The sequence below is a fragment of the Gopherus flavomarginatus genome, chromosome 1 (assembly GCF_025201925.1).
Source record: "Gopherus flavomarginatus isolate rGopFla2 chromosome 1, rGopFla2.mat.asm, whole genome shotgun sequence".
NCBI lineage: Eukaryota > Metazoa > Chordata > Testudines > Testudinidae > Gopherus > Gopherus flavomarginatus.
This window is the reverse complement of record NC_066617.1, coordinates 31,200,809-31,216,420: the sequence shown is the minus strand read 5'-3', so window position 1 is coordinate 31,216,420 and position 15,612 is coordinate 31,200,809. Positions and strand designations below refer to the sequence as shown.

General features: G+C 41.2%; 2 protein-coding genes across 2 annotated transcripts in view; one reads left to right on the top strand and one right to left on the bottom strand.

Moving 5' to 3' along the window:
• The window catches only part of DLD (dihydrolipoamide dehydrogenase), a 235,916-nt gene that overhangs the window by 19,187 nt on the left and 201,117 nt on the right, over positions 1–15,612 (bottom strand). The window lies entirely within an intron of this gene.
• The window catches only part of LAMB4 (laminin subunit beta 4), a 140,098-nt gene that overhangs the window by 30,370 nt on the left and 94,116 nt on the right, over positions 1–15,612 (top strand). Inside the window, 3 exon segments of the mRNA XM_050935971.1 lie at positions 12,250–12,274; positions 13,394–13,459; positions 15,001–15,158. Of these exon segments, the coding sequence (XP_050791928.1) occupies positions 12,250–12,274; positions 13,394–13,459; positions 15,001–15,158 (249 nt within the window).

Here is a 15,612-nt window from a genome sequence, read left to right as displayed (position 1 = left end):
CGATAACTTTTATTCAAACTTTACAGAAGAATTCATCTTAACTTGCAAATTATCACCTTATTGTCAGAATAAACCTGTCAATTTTTCAGGCCACCCTAGTTATGGAAAAGCTGTAAATAGGTGGATTACACTGGAACTTGGTTGTAAATTTAGGATGGATGAAAATATTTTCTTTTCATAACAGTTTAATTTGGTACGTAGAACATTAATAGAGTATGATCAGTATTATGCCTTATTAGCTGATACTGTTATGGAGAAGACATTCCAGTTAGATACTAACTTATTTATTTTATTTTTCAGGAACACAAAAGTGATATGAAAGACTGCTGCTGTCTCCGTACCTGTAAGTGTATTTTGCTCCAAATAGATAGATAGATACTGGAAGCACTAACCTTTGCTGTTTTATGGTGGAAGTTCTTTAACTTTTGTTACAGTTTGCTGATTTTTTTTCAATGAAGTATGATTGGCCTTTTAAAAAACATATTGGTAAATGTACACCTGTACTTCAATAATCACTCTTCATGCTGCAGTGTGGGATATCAAAGGCTATACAGAAATATAGCAAAAACTTCTGAGCTTGAAAACCTATTGGGCATTATTCTGTGGTCAATTTGTAACTCAAATGGGAATGACCTAACCCGCTGTTTACCAGGCAATATTTGTCCTCCGATTTGTTTTCTTGCTGAAACTAAATTAAAACACTATTTGCAAGTAAAAATGTTGGACAGGAATTTTCAAATTAACTCATGACTGTAGGTGGCTACATTAGTCATTAGTCACCTCTAAAGGAGCTTGATTTTTAGACAGTGCTGAGCCACCCACTCTGTGAAAAATCAAGCCCTTTTCCATTGTCTCAAGTTGAGAATCTAAAATAATGGGACATCCAAAACTTACTGGTCACTTTGGAATACTCTGCCCATCAATGTTATCTGCAGAACATTCTAAATTATTATTTAATACAATCAGTATAGGCACACTTTTTTCTTAACTAGTACAAGTCTTCACTTATGACTGTAATCTCTCTTTTAGGTGAGAAAATGTGTAAGCCGGTGCCTACAGTCATCCAGTTTGCATACAAACATTGTAGCACTTCAGTTAATGCATCCAAATGCAGTGATCATTGCAGAAAAAAAGAAAAGTAAGTTACTAGGCTGTATTTAAATAAAATCCAAACTGATTTGTTATTGGAAACGTATGAGATTTTCAATTGTATAAGAAGAAATTATTTGATTTTTTGAATGGTACTATAAAAGACCGAGTGCCCTATTTTCCTCCTGTGCTTCCACAACTGAAGAAGAGACTAACTCACTGTAAATCACTATCATGGAAAAGATGAGGGAAAACTGGTTTCAGTGTGCATCATGGTCGCCTCTGTGCCCAGTCCTGCAGAAGCTGTCATATGAGTACAGTATGGTCCTGAGTGAAGCCAGGAGTGAAAGAAGTTAGAATCTAAGAACAGCCGCTTTTCTGAAGACTAGTGGTTTCCCACTGGAAATTCAACTGGGAGGTGTTAATGCTTAGTAAACAGCACTAGGTAGCAACAGAGGATGAAAGTGTAGAGACAATGGGCCTTTGCTGGTGTCCCAAAATCTGTGTGGATCCTGAGACAGCTGCTGGATTAGAAAGAGGAACATTGCAGTGGGAGAGGCTCCTTATAGTGGAACGAGGAGAAGGAAATGCTAAGAGTATCCTTCCCTTCACAAGACCAGGGCCGGCTCTGAGTATCCTTCCCTTCACAAGACTTTGAGTATCCTTCCCTTCACAAGACCATGGCCGACTCCAGCTTTTTTGCTACCCCAAGTGGCGAAGCAAAAAACAAAAACAAAAAACCAAAGCCACGATCGGTGGGACTTCCGGGGCAGCTCTAATGCACTGCTTCATTCTTTGGTGGCAATTTGGCGGTGGAGGGAGTGAGGGACCCACCACCATATTGCCACTGAAGACCCGGACGTGTTGCCCCTTTCCATTGGCCGCCCCAAGCACCTGCTTCCGGCGCTGGTGCCTGGAGCCGGCCCTGCACAAGACATTCTTGCACAGGGAAGTGTGTGACTGTGAGGCAGAAGCTTTGGCCCAGATCCTCAAAGGTATTTAGCTGCCTATCTCCCTTTGAAATCTATGGTAGTTAGGCACCTGAATACTTCTGAAGATCTGGGCCTTTGTTCCTCACTAGCTCCATTATCTCTGTTATTTTTTATTCGGGTGTAAATCTTCACTAGAAGCTATAAATAAAACCTCTCTGTATCTATCGCAGCAACTTTCAAAACAAAATACAGAACAGTATCTAAAGGAGTTTGAACACACTAGAGTGAGAGGTCTTATAACCAAGGAGAATTTGTCTTTTGGTTTTGTTTTTCCTGCCAGTGCATCAGAGGATGAATTATTACAATAGTTAGATTTCAGGTCTGACAAAATAGAATCTTAGGACTGGAAGGTCCTTGAGCGGTCATCTACTTCAGTCCCCTGCACTCATGGCAGGACTAAATATTATCTAGACCATCCCTGACAGGTGTTTGTCTAACCTGATCTTAAAAACCTCCACTGATGAAGATTCTACAACCTCCCTGAGCAATTTATTCCAACACTTAACCGCCCTGATGGGAAGTTTTTGCTAATGTCCAACCTAAACCAAGCTTGCTACAATTTAAGCCAACTGCTTCTTGTCCTATCCTCAGAGGTTAATGAGAACAATTTTTCTCCATCCTCCTTGTAACATCCTTATAGAGAAAAAGTACCTTATTGTGTTCATTGTATAATAAAGACAATATTTAAGAAAGCATTTTATTTACAAGTAAATCATTTCAGAAAGAAAATGAATACAATTTGTATATGAGATCATGCCAGATTGATTTCCAAATGACAGCCTCTCACAAGTTTGAGAGTTTTCAGCCAAAATTTTCACGTTTTTTACAGTTGCATCTCAGGGCCAACCCTGGATTGTGCTAGGTGCTGTACCAGCATAAGTAAGAGACAGCCCCTAGCCTGAAGAGCTTACAGTCTAAAGAGACAAGAGAGACAAAGCATAGGGGAAATGAAAATAGCATACAAGCAAGTGAACAGTGTCATGGCAGCAAGCCCTTTGTTAGCTCTGTGATTATTTTTGTTTGGTTTTGTTATTTAAATCCTTTCAGTGAGGTTGTTAGGAAGGGATTAGCTAAAACCAAGGAAGGGAGGCAAGCAAAAGGGTTGCAGCCAAGCCTATCCCTGCAGTTTCTTTCCCACATCACAGGCAGGAGAGGGAATGCTGCATGGCAAATTTAAGATATAGAATAATCTGGGTAAATGTGCACATTAATACTGAATGGAAAACCAAACTCCTAACTTCATGCATATTAATCAGTTCTGCTGTTTCTTTTATGGAGAATCATTCTTCCTGATCTATAAGCAAGTAAACAGTTAATTTAGACAAGAACAATTGAAAATTGTGAAATGGTTTGATTGATGAAGGTAGAAGAGTCTTACAAAAAGCAAAGATAGATTCTATTGTTTCGAGTGAGCAGTTTTGAGCAAACAGGTATCTTATGAATAGCATTGAATCTGCCAGACCAGTCTGCTTGCAAAATACTCTTCTTTATCTGCTTAGAGATGTCAGGCTCTCAGGGGATATTGTGAAAAACAATTTTACGTTAAATCTTGGCACTCTGAAGTTGTATTTAACATTTCAAAACAATACAATTTACCAACAACAACTTTTTTCTTCCCTTTAGCTTTGATTACAAAGAACGCCAGTGTTGCTGCTGCCAGGAAGATAAAACTGAGGCTCAAGCTGGTACTCTTATTTGCAACAAGGAAACTATTGACTTCAAGTACAAAAATGTTCTCTCTTGTGCATGCAAAGATTGTGCAAAACCATAAGATACTACTATTAGTAGAAAATCAACAGTCTCTTATTCTTAAAATTATGATGTGATTTTGATCCTTTCTAATTATATAAAGCTGATTTCAATAATGATCAAACGAATTAACAAAAATAAACATAGGGCCCAGTTTGTTCCAGTATATGCAGGATGCACAGCACATACCCCTAGGAGCAGCCCACATGGACAGCTCCCAAGTGAGTTATTCTGTGGCGCATATCCACTCCCATTCTATACTGCCTACATAAATAGACATATGCAACATGCCCTCAGCTTATACCAGGATGCCTAGATCCAGGGGTGCTGGAACAATTTATATAGTGGGGGTGCTGAAAGCCATTGAACCAAACTGTAAACTCTGTATGTAATGGAAACCACTTCAAGCCAGGGGGTGCGGCTGCACCCCCAGCACTGCTAACTCCAGCGCCTATTCCTAGATCAGCATGGGATATATCAGGGCTGAGAGCTGGAGTAACAGCTATCGTGTATCAGTTGCAAAGAACTGTTAGTTCTAGGGCCAGCTAGTGAGTGACACATGCCAGTCATTCTGATTTTTTGCTGAGCTGCATGTTTGTGTATAGCAGTGTTCCTTCAGCTTGCACCCTGTGTTTGGCAAGGTCCTTTATGGTATAAAGGCCACCCGCTCCACCTGTGCCCATGCCGAACTGCCAGCACTGATGGTTGGCACAAAGGATGCTAGCAGGCATTATTCAACACTCCCGTCTATGCTAATGACTGATTGGGGGAGGCAAAATTTACATGGAGGGGTACACGGGAAATTAACCATTCCTACCATCTGCTACCATCACACAAGCATCCCAGGTCCCTCCCAGAGCTACTCTATACAGGGAACTTCTGTGCAGTGACTGAGGTCTTGATCCTACAGATGGTTAAGAGTTGCAGGATTGGGCTATGAATGAGGAATTGTCAAGGTTCCTTCTCCACTCTGAACTTTAGGGTGCAGATGTGGGGACCTGCATGAACACCTCTGAGCTTAACTACCAGCTTAGATCTGGTCCCGCTGCCACCATCCAGATTTCTGAGTTATCTGGAAAACTCTCAAATACTAGCTCCCTTTTCTGGATAGTCTTGAGAGACTTCTTCACCAAGTTCCTGGTGATCACCAATCCAACTCCTTGGATCTTAACACAAGGAGAATTTAACCATCGCCTCTCCTTTCCCCCACCAATTCCTGGTGAGTCCAGATCCAATCCCCTTGGATCTTAAAACAGGAAAAAATCAATCAGGTTCTTAAAAAGAAAGCTTTTAATTAAAGAAAGAAAAGGTAAAAATCATCTCTGTAAAATCAGGATGGAAAATAACTTTACAGGGTAATCAGATTCATAGAGCCCAGAGGAACCCCCTCTAGCCTTAGGTTCAAAGTTACAGCAGACAGAGATAAAATCCTCTCAGCAAAAAGGAACATTTACAAGTTGAGAAAACAAAAATAAAACTAACATGCCTTGCCTGGCTGTTACTTACAAGTTTGAAATATGAGAGACTTCTTCAGAAAGATTTGGAGAGCATGGATTGATGTCTGGTCCCTCTTAGTCCCAAGAGCGAACAACCCCCAAAACAAAAAGCACATACAAAAGCCTTCCCCCTACCAAGATTTGAAAGTATCTTGTCCCCTTATTGGTCCTTTGGGTCAGGTGTCAGCCAGGTTTCCTGAGCTTCTTAACCCTTTCCAGGTAAAAGGATTTTGGTGTCTCTGGCCATGAGGGATTTTATAGTATTGTACACAGGAGGGCTGTTCCCTTCCCTTTATAGTTATGACAGGAATATTGTTGTGTTTTTCTCAATATAGACAACAGAAACACACTCGTTCCTGTTTTTCACCATGGTACCTGCACGAGGCCCTTAGGCTATGTCTCCTCGGCAAGGGGTGTGTGTGTGTGATTGGGACATATGTACACTTACCTGAGCTAGCTGTGTTCTGCGAGTGCACTAGTACCAATAGCAGCAAAGCCTCCGCTGCACAGGCCTCAGTGCAGACTAACTGCCTGGGTAAGTACCCAGCATCCCAGGTGGGCTTCTACAGCTCGTGCTGAAGTCTCTGCTGTAGCGGCTTCACTGCCATTGGTACTCACATTAACTAGTGCAAAGCCAGCTCGGGTATATCTACATGCGCTGCACTCACACTCTGACTGCAGTGTAGACATACCCCAAGTCATGATTTCATTTCAAAATAGATGAAAATCGTACATTTCTCTCTCACCATTAGCTCGTTACTGATCACATCTGTCAAATAAACATTTCTTTGAATTTAAAATATGTAACACTTAGTTTATTGTGAGCTGGTGTTTGATTTTATTGTTAATTATTTCACAGCAGCTAAGTATGTGCTAGATGCTTCCCTGAAGACAAAGAAATACACAGGCCCTGCCTCAAAGAGTGACAGACTAAATGTTAGATGTGATAGAATGACTGAGGGTTATTAACAGAAGGGAGCGGACAGGGAATACAGCACTGTGATTGCATGTTGCTCAGAGTAGGAATGTGGACATCAAGGTGATTATGTTAAATCTTTTGTTAGTACTTTACATGTAGGTAACTCTTCTGCCAGATGTTCTCAGCAGCCAAAAGAGCCAGGATCAAATATCTAGAGCAGGGATCAGCAACCTTTGGCATGTGTTCTGTCAGGGAAATCTGCTAGTGGGCCAGGATGGTTTGTTTACCTGCAGCATCCACAGATTCAGCTGATCACAGCTCCCACTGGCCACAGTTCACCGTTCCAGGACAATGGGAGCTGCGGGAAGCGGTGCAAGCCGAGGGATTTGCTGGACACCACTTCCTGCAGCTCCCAGTGGCCTGGAATGGTTAACCGCGACCAATGGGAGCTACAATTGGCCGAACCTGTGGACGCTGCAGGTAAACAAACCGTCCCGGCCCACCAGTGGATTTCACTGATGGACTGCATACCAAAGGCTGCCAATACCTGATCTAGTGGGTTCTTTGTAAAATTAACAAACACCACCAGCTTGAGATGCCGCCCAGAAACCTGAGGAAAACTACATAACTTCCCTGGGCACACTTAGCAGGCAATACTTACCCTCTTGCAAGCACTCAGTCTGTGTATAAAACAAAAACAACTTCATTAATGGGAGAAAGGAACTCAGCATTAATTTGGGAAAACACAACAATGCTAAATCAACTATGTGTTTATACAAATAGTTAAGAAAAACGCCTACTCCTACAGTATCTTGGGCAGTAGTCCCTAGCCTCTGTTTCCCCCCTGCTGGTGTGAACATCTGATGGACAAATGTCCCTTTGACACCGCATGTCCTTCCCCTTTCCCCTCTGGGGCACCCCACTTAGGGTTTGGTATTAGTGAAGTCCCAGAGCCTAGGAGTGCACTCGAAGAGGTCCAGCTCCAGGCCTGAGGGGGCAGTGCTGTCTGGCTTCTTGAACAGATGCCTTGCTGCCACCTCTGCAACATCTCTCATTGTACCACCCCTAACCATGCTATATCTCTTGCCTTGCCACCACCTATGCCTGCAATGCCATCTCCTTGCCATCTTCCCTATCTGCCTCTGTGTCATTTCTCACCACTCTCACCTCTCATTACAATGGCAGATGTGGGTCTCCAGGCTCCTAGGCCAGTGATAGTGATTATAGCTCTCGTGGTGCTAGATCTAGGTCCCTCCAAGAGTTCACTCAGCTCTGCCGTTATACTGCATGAAGAGTCTTGAGCAGAGTCTTTCCACCAGGGATTTACTCTTCCATATCAGGTAAAAGCCCCCTTCCTCTCCTTGTCTGCCCAATAGTCCCAGTTCCATTACCCAGAGGTGTATGGCTCTTTGCTCAAGGCATATTATGTACAGTTCTGTTGTGTTTTTGTCACACAATAAGGATGACAACATTTCATTACCCAAACATCCCATACTTAATTGTATTTTAATCAAAATGGTCACACTGTACGGGGAGACTTTGGCAAACCAGTAAAGTACTTGAAACCACTATGGCCTATTGTTAAAGGCGACCTAGTCAGCGAGCTGCAAATTGGCCATTCAGCAATCTCAGTTTGACCAAGGCAGGAGAGGAGGGAGTTTTGGCCGCCACAGAAAGGGCAGCTTGACCCCGCGTCCTTCCTGATAAGAATTGTGTTGAAGTTGCTGATACATTTTAGAAGAGCAGGATGTGCCCCAGAAATGTCTATTGGGGTCTCAAGGCTGTAGGCGCTGGAAAAACCCACACCTGGTTAATCAATAATCAGAAGGAACTTCTTGCTTGACCATTGAAATGGTTACTTAACAAGGTTTTTTTAAGGGACATGTCATTCTATTACTAATGTATAAATAAGGGGGAAAAGCTTGAGATAATGGGACTTGTTTGGAGGACTCTTCAGGACTGGTCTCTCCCTCTGAATGCATCTTGTGTTCCCCAGTGGCAGACGGGCTGCCGCTGTGTCACTCGAAAGCCACACTCAGCTATGTTAATTATCAAAGGTTGGGGGTGTTTTACTAATCTTGTTGAGGACGTGTGTAAATGCTTGAGACTAAGTAAAGGTTTAGTTTTAAGTGAAAGCACTCTCGTGTTGTCCTGTTTGTGCCAGCCATCTATTGGTCGGACGGCCGTGTCTCCCCTGATTTATTTCCTGACACCTCCTCGCACAGAGTAATAGTTACCAAGAGCTTTGGATTGCAAGAACTCCCAGTAACAACACTGGAAGAGCTGGTAATGAACATGCAAATGAGGTCTGCTCACCAAGAGATGGAAGCTGAGAGCTCCTTCCCCACAGCTATCACGCTGCCACAGGCTTACATGTATAAAAACTAGAGCTGGTCAGGAAGTGTGTTGCATTAGGAAAACAGATATTTTTGTTTTATTTTGTTTTCATTGAAACTTTTTGTGAATTTTTTCAGTTTTTCATTAAAAACACAAACCTCCAAAATTTTCCAGTTTTTGACAACTAGCCTTTTGATATTTTAGTGAAAAACACCCCCCCCCCCCCAATTAGGACAAAACCAAAAATGTTCATGAGAACATCTCCATGTAATCCCACAGAAATTTTTAATCAAAAATATTTTCAATGTAAATTTTTCATCCAGTTCTAATAAAAATGGAAGGACTTTAAAGGAAGGGGCCAGAATTTCAAAAGAGCTCAGGGCCAGATTTTCAAGGGCGGAGCATTCTGGGCCAGACTTTCAAACATGTTCAGAAACCAGCAGCTCTCACTATGATGTGCTCAGCTCTGTCGAAAATCTGGTCCCTTGTTTTGGTGTTTCCTTGGGAACTGAGCTGGGTGAAACCTCAGGGATGAAAGATGGTGTGGAAGTTTTGTCTGGGTAAGGACTTCAGGATTTGACCCATGAGTTCTGCAATGAGAATTGTTGAAAACGTCCCATTTCCATTGCCTTTAATGGGAGGTACAGGGTCTCAGCACATAACAATATCCAGTCCATATTTTTTAAAGTTCTTTGTACCCCACAGAATGAAGAGTGCAATATAGATGTAAAATATTGCTACAGTCTAAATTACACCCAGCAGTCAACATCAAATACACACCCCTTCCTCCTCATCATAGTCTGGCTAGTTTTTATGCAGGAAACCTATATTGATTTGTTAGAAACTTTGTGTTTTACTTATCAGGCTGTATCAAGGATGGCCCTTAGGCATAACAACTGCAACCATCGAGCGAGCCTGTGATGACTTGACAAGTCATAGACCAGCTTCAAATCCCCCCAAGCCACCAATGGAAGTCATGGCTCACCCTAAATCCAGACCCCTTGCCAATGCTGGAACCAGAGATTCTTAGTCCCTCTCTACCTCCAGTAGTCTGAGGCCACACTCTTGCTTGGGATCCAATATAACTCAAAAGGATGGACCTACCTGTAACTTATACATAAATCTTCTACTATATTCCTTTTGCACATAATTTTTCTGCAACAAAAATGTTTTTCTTACAAAATATATTAATAAAAGATCAAGCATTATCTTACAATATAGTATTATCCTAAGAATAATATTCTCTTGCAATATTTGACCCTTAACTACACTGATACCTTGTTTAATCATGAAAAATAGAATGTACATCTTGTAGTAAAAATGATTTATTGCTTAATCCTTTGTGTTTATTTGTCAGTATTCATGCCCACTAAATGTAAAACACTTCTACAATCATTCATACCCCCAGTAGGTGAATACACACTAACTAGGGGATGAAGTCAGCCTGAGAAGAGGATGTTGTGCTCCAACAAGTAATTTACAAGTGCTTCTGAGGAGAAACATTTATAAAAATATAAATGTGTGAATTATTTCTTTGAGGGCAATCCTGGTGACAGAAGAACAGTCACAACTCTAAAGCCTTAATTTAGGAATTCAAGAACTTTCTGGTCAGCATTAGAATTAAATGATAGAAAGGTGATCATCTGGTTATACAATAATGCTCATCTATAAAACTTTCTATCACAGGATCTCAAGGTGTTTTACAAACAAACTAATGAATTAAGCCTGTCAGCACCCATTCTATACATAAGGAAACTGAGACTCTGAGGATTTAAGACTAAAAATTTCAAAAGTAGCCACTGATGGTAAGCGTCTTAGTGCCCAACATTTTTGAGGTGCTCAGCATTTTTGATAATCAGAATCAAAGTGTTTCAAATTGGGGAGCCAAAATTGGAGATGTGACATTCTGTACCTTGGGGGAGCACCCTATAACCCCCATATTCCTCATTTTTATATATTCATGATCTTGCATATAAAGCATGCCATGTGAGGAAATTCACTGTTCTATCTGAATATGTATCTCTTTAGTGCATATGAAGTTATGAGATTGTGTTGTATGGTTGTCATTAAAACATGCTTTAAGTTGGGGAATCAGGCAGATATTTTCTCCCCAGAGACAATAGCAAGGAGAGTAACCAACGCCCGGGTGAGATGTCAAACAATCATCAACAACCATTGTCCAGCAAGCGAGCTACAATTTGATGCCTAACCTGCATGAGGCCATACCAGGGGAATTGCTGAACCTTGCCAGGGACTCAGCAATGCCCCCACACATCCCTGGACTTGTGCTCCCCAAGCACATGGGACTGAGGGTATAAAACAGAACACGGCAGACCCATGACTGGCCTTTTTTCTTCCGCCACCTATGCTGCAAGCAACCAAGACACTCAGAAGAAAACTGAAGACTCCAACAGAGGAGGCTGGCCCAGGTTTAAGGGACAAACCTGTATATTAAGGACTGCAATATCCAGTGAAGTGAGAAAAACTGCGTAATCTAGATGTGCCCAGTCTAATAGGGTTGAGAGTTTAGACTGCGTGCTTATATTTTATTTTATTTTGGTAACTAACTCTGACTTTTTGCCTTTCACTTAATATCACTTAAAATCTATCTTTAATAGTCAATACATTCGTTTTACTGTTTATCTTTACCAGTGAGTTTGTATGAAGTGTGTGACAAAACTGCTTAGGTTTGCAAAGGCTGGTTTATATCCACTTTCCATGCGTGAAGTGGTGAACCAATGAATAAATTTGCATATGCAAAGATGAGCAGTGCAAGACGGTATATTCCTGAGGTACAGTGCTGGAAGCTGGGAGGATCTAGCAGGTGCCTTTCCCTGTGAGATTCAGGAGTGGCTCTGGGAGCATTCATGCAATCTAGCTGTGTGTGGGGCTCCACATGTTGTTGTGCTGAGTGATCACAGTGCCTAGAGGGGTTTGCTGCTGGTCACTAGCAAGACATTATGAGAGACAGCCCAGGCTGGAGAGAGTTTGGGGGCCCAGTGGTCCCACAGTGCCAAGCTGCACCCCAGGAATCCTGTCAGAGGAGACACCCCAAATCAGTAGCCACTTTTGAAAATGTGACTGTGACTTGTCCAGGGCCACCCAGGAAATCTATGGTAGTGCTAGGTACATTGCCAGATCTCTTAGCTATACTTGTACCACCAGCCCCTCTAGCCCTTATTTTCAGTGTATGGTTCTACATTGTCTCCTCAGACACAAAGGATCAATTCTTTAAGTCAATGTGCACATCTATTGGAAGTACACTCTACTCTGGTTTTAATTGTCCCTACCCAAATTAGGGTATTCACATGCTATTAACCTTTTGTTGTAAATTAGATATAAATATGTTTGTTCTCAGCTGCAAAGTGGAACACAGAATCAAAGACACACAAGCCAGCATTTTGTGAATCATAAACTAATTCTTAAACTAAAGCAATGCTATTTTCTGCTCTAAATATATCTGTCATGGTTTCTATGTACTGCATGTATTTGCTAATGGCAAAAACTCAGGCCGAATGATTTCACAGATCACCTCTTTGGCAGGTTTTAGACTAGTTTTCCTTTTCTTCTACGCCCAGATGCCTGAGGGTAAGCACTTTCCTTTCTTAGCTGAAACTCACTGGTATATCTTGTCTTGCTGTCTTCATTTTGTTCCATTCATTTCTAGAAACGCTTCATCTTCCCAGGTCCAGGTAAGACCTTTTTCAACATTTAACTTTCCTGCTATGCATTGAGCTACAGCATGTCATTGTTGCTGATTGTCATTTCACACGTTAAACCAATGCAACAGCAAAGGTAGGCTTCAGTGAATATTGTTAGTGCAGCACTTTATAATATTAGGGGGAACTGAAATAATGAGATCCCAGCATAGAGCACAGAAGGCTGGTTGTCCTTTTATAATTTTTTCCAACTATTATAGCTAAAATAGCTGTGTAATTATGGAGATTGCAACTATGCTTGCATAGGACCCAAGCCTGCAAATAAGTAAATGACTTTACTCATGTGACAAGTTCCATTGAGATGCCCCTACCCTGGTATCTCTGTGAAATTTCATCTTAGCTTAGGCCACATGGCAAGGACTGTGTGGGAATTAGGATCAGGAATGGACCTGAAAAGCTGCTATTCTCTGAAACTCCACAGAAGTTAATGCTACAAGCAGTATCGACAAGACCTCTGTGTCTGCTTGCCCCTCTTGAAAGAGAGTGGGTTATAATGTACACTGGGGACAGCATGGCTTCATTTGAGGTGTCAGGCAAGCAGGCACAGAGACTGGCATCTGCTTTCTCTGAGACCCCTGGGATTTATAGGTCTCGCTACTCCACTACTCTGATTGCTAATCCTTCCCTTGGACAATGATTCCCCTTCCACAAGTCTTTCTGCAGGGCATGAGCACCTGGTCCAGGTCTATTAACTATTTTCCTCATTGCACATGCTTAATGATTCACTCATAACATTCTTTTGCTATGCATATTGGCATGAGACAATTATCATGCCTCACTTGATCTGTTTAGAGTTAAATGGGTTATATTTAAATGATAAGGTGGGACTTCTGCTTATAGCATTTTATTTTTATTTGTAAGTGTCAATAACTTTTTGAAATCTTATCAAAAGCAATTTTGAGATGTTCTTTTGCTTTGATGTAGCTGTTAGTCAGTAGCAGGGAATCAAAGCCTGTATTTTCTTTTCATCTGTTCATATTTTTATTTCAGTGGTATCAGTTAATATAAGGCAGATCAGAGCATAATATACACATGAGAGGTTTGATGAGGCAAAGTGTTAAATGTCATAACAGGTTTCTTTTCCTCCTGCAGGTATCCAGTTAGTTTGGTTCTCACACAAAAGAATGTGGCTTGAGCTGATCATTCTTTTAAAGTTTGGTAAGTGCAAATACTTTACACATGTCCAGGCTAAAGCTTTTTGGTTAATATTGTGTAATTTACATATTTTCCCAGCCTTTCATTATGTTGCTTCATCTTTCCTCTAGTGTTTTAAATGATTATTAAATTCTACTGAAATATAGTTCTGGTTAGACACAGGTGCAACACTACAATAACTCCTCTTTCCAGCACCTCCATTGCAAAGACCTGATTCAAAGTTCATTAAAGTCAAAGGAAACACTCCCATTGTATTCAATAGGCTTTGGGTCAGGCCCTAAAACAGGTAACCCGTGCCTGCCAACAGTTGATAAATGTGAATCTGGGAAGCAAAGCAGGGCAGATTAATCAAACACTCCTATTGCTTGACCACTGAAAATGCTTGTAAGTAAGCTGCCTGTCTGTAATATATCCTAAGCCATAAACTGAAGTTTGACAGTTTCAGCGCTCCCTACAAACACTCTTAATTGATGCTATTCTGCTATTTCTAAAACTGCATTAATACTGTCTCTAGTTTCCCTTAGAATCCTAAATCACAATTTTTATCAGAAGTTGTGCCAAGCAGAGTTAAACAATGATGCCTCCAAGGCTCCCATTCCTGTTCAATGTTTCAGGACAGAACTTGCCTAAAAGGGTAAAACCCTGCAAGGAAAATCGTAACTTACTTGGAGGAAAATATTGGAAGTCATGTTGGGCAAAGCAAGCCATAAAGCTTTGTGATTATCTGATTCCTAATTATTTTCTGTTCCTAAACTTCCATGTTCTCCTGGAAAATGTGAGGCATGGAGACTAAAGCTAGGGGTTCAATTCAAACAATCTGACAAGCTAAGGAATCACTTACTTATATTCCAGTCTCAGTTACACTGGTATAAATCTGGAGCAACTCAATTGAAATCAGCAGAGTTACTCCAGATTTATATTAATGTAAATGAGATCAGAATCTGGCCCTGTTCATGGAGTCACCTGTGATGTTATCAGTAAGACTGCATCAATGCTTGCTATATCTACATATGAAGCACTATGCAACTGCCTGGCAGTTTCACATATTTATTGCACAATGCAATATTGATCAAAATTTTAGCACTGATGTGCAATATGCTAGTTACCAATTTATTTATAATGATCTGCAGCAGGTGTGTTCAGACTGGAAATAAGGCACACATTTTTAACAAGGAGGGTAATCAACCATTGGAACAACCTACGAAGGGTTGTGGTAGAGTCTCCATCATTGGCAATGTTTAAATCAAGATGGGATGTTTTTCTAAAAGACATGCTGTATTTCAAACAGGACTTAGTTTGGGGAAGTTCCTATGACCCATCTTATACAGGAGATCAGACAAATGGTCCATTTAGGTCTTGGAATCTACGAACCTATGAATTAGAGAAGTTATTTTGAATCCTGTCAAGCAGCTTTAACAAAGGACAAAAGGAAAGTGTAGACAAAGGACAATTCAGGCGATGTTGCAGTGTAGCTGCTTTTCTCTGGAGCATATAGCTGAGCATGTCACACCATTACAGCTGTATTTGTCTTCTTTTGTGTTCAGTGCTGTTAAGTCTGCTGCATGCAGAGGATGACTGTGATAGTGGCTCCTGTCATCCAGCCATTGGAGATCTTCTGGTGGGTCGCAGTGAACAACTAACAGCCTCATCAGTTTGTGGACTGGCTGGCCCTCAGAAGTACTGCATTATAAGCTACCTTGAGGTTGGTTTATTCTTATTTATAAAATAACTGCACATTATAAGAAGATGCTTCTAGATATGTTTAAATAAATGTCAGAGGACAAGAAATATGCCTGGTGAAATTATATATTCTATTAGGGCAGGAAGACAGCTTGGTAGTAGCCTTCAGGGTGATGTTTATTTCTCAACATAAATGGCAATGCATCAGTGAGACATAAGAACATCAGAATGGCCATATTGGGTCAGACCAACGGTCCATCTAGCCCAGTATCCTATCTTCTAACTGTGACCAATGCGAGGTGCCCCAGAGGGAATGAACCGAACAGGCTTTCAGCAAGTGATGCATCACCTGTCATCTATTCCTAGCTTCTGGCAGTCAGAGGATAGGGATACCTAGAGTATAGAGTTGCATCCCTGACCATCTTGGCCAATAGCCATTGATGGAACTATCCTCCATGAATTTATCTAGTTCTTTT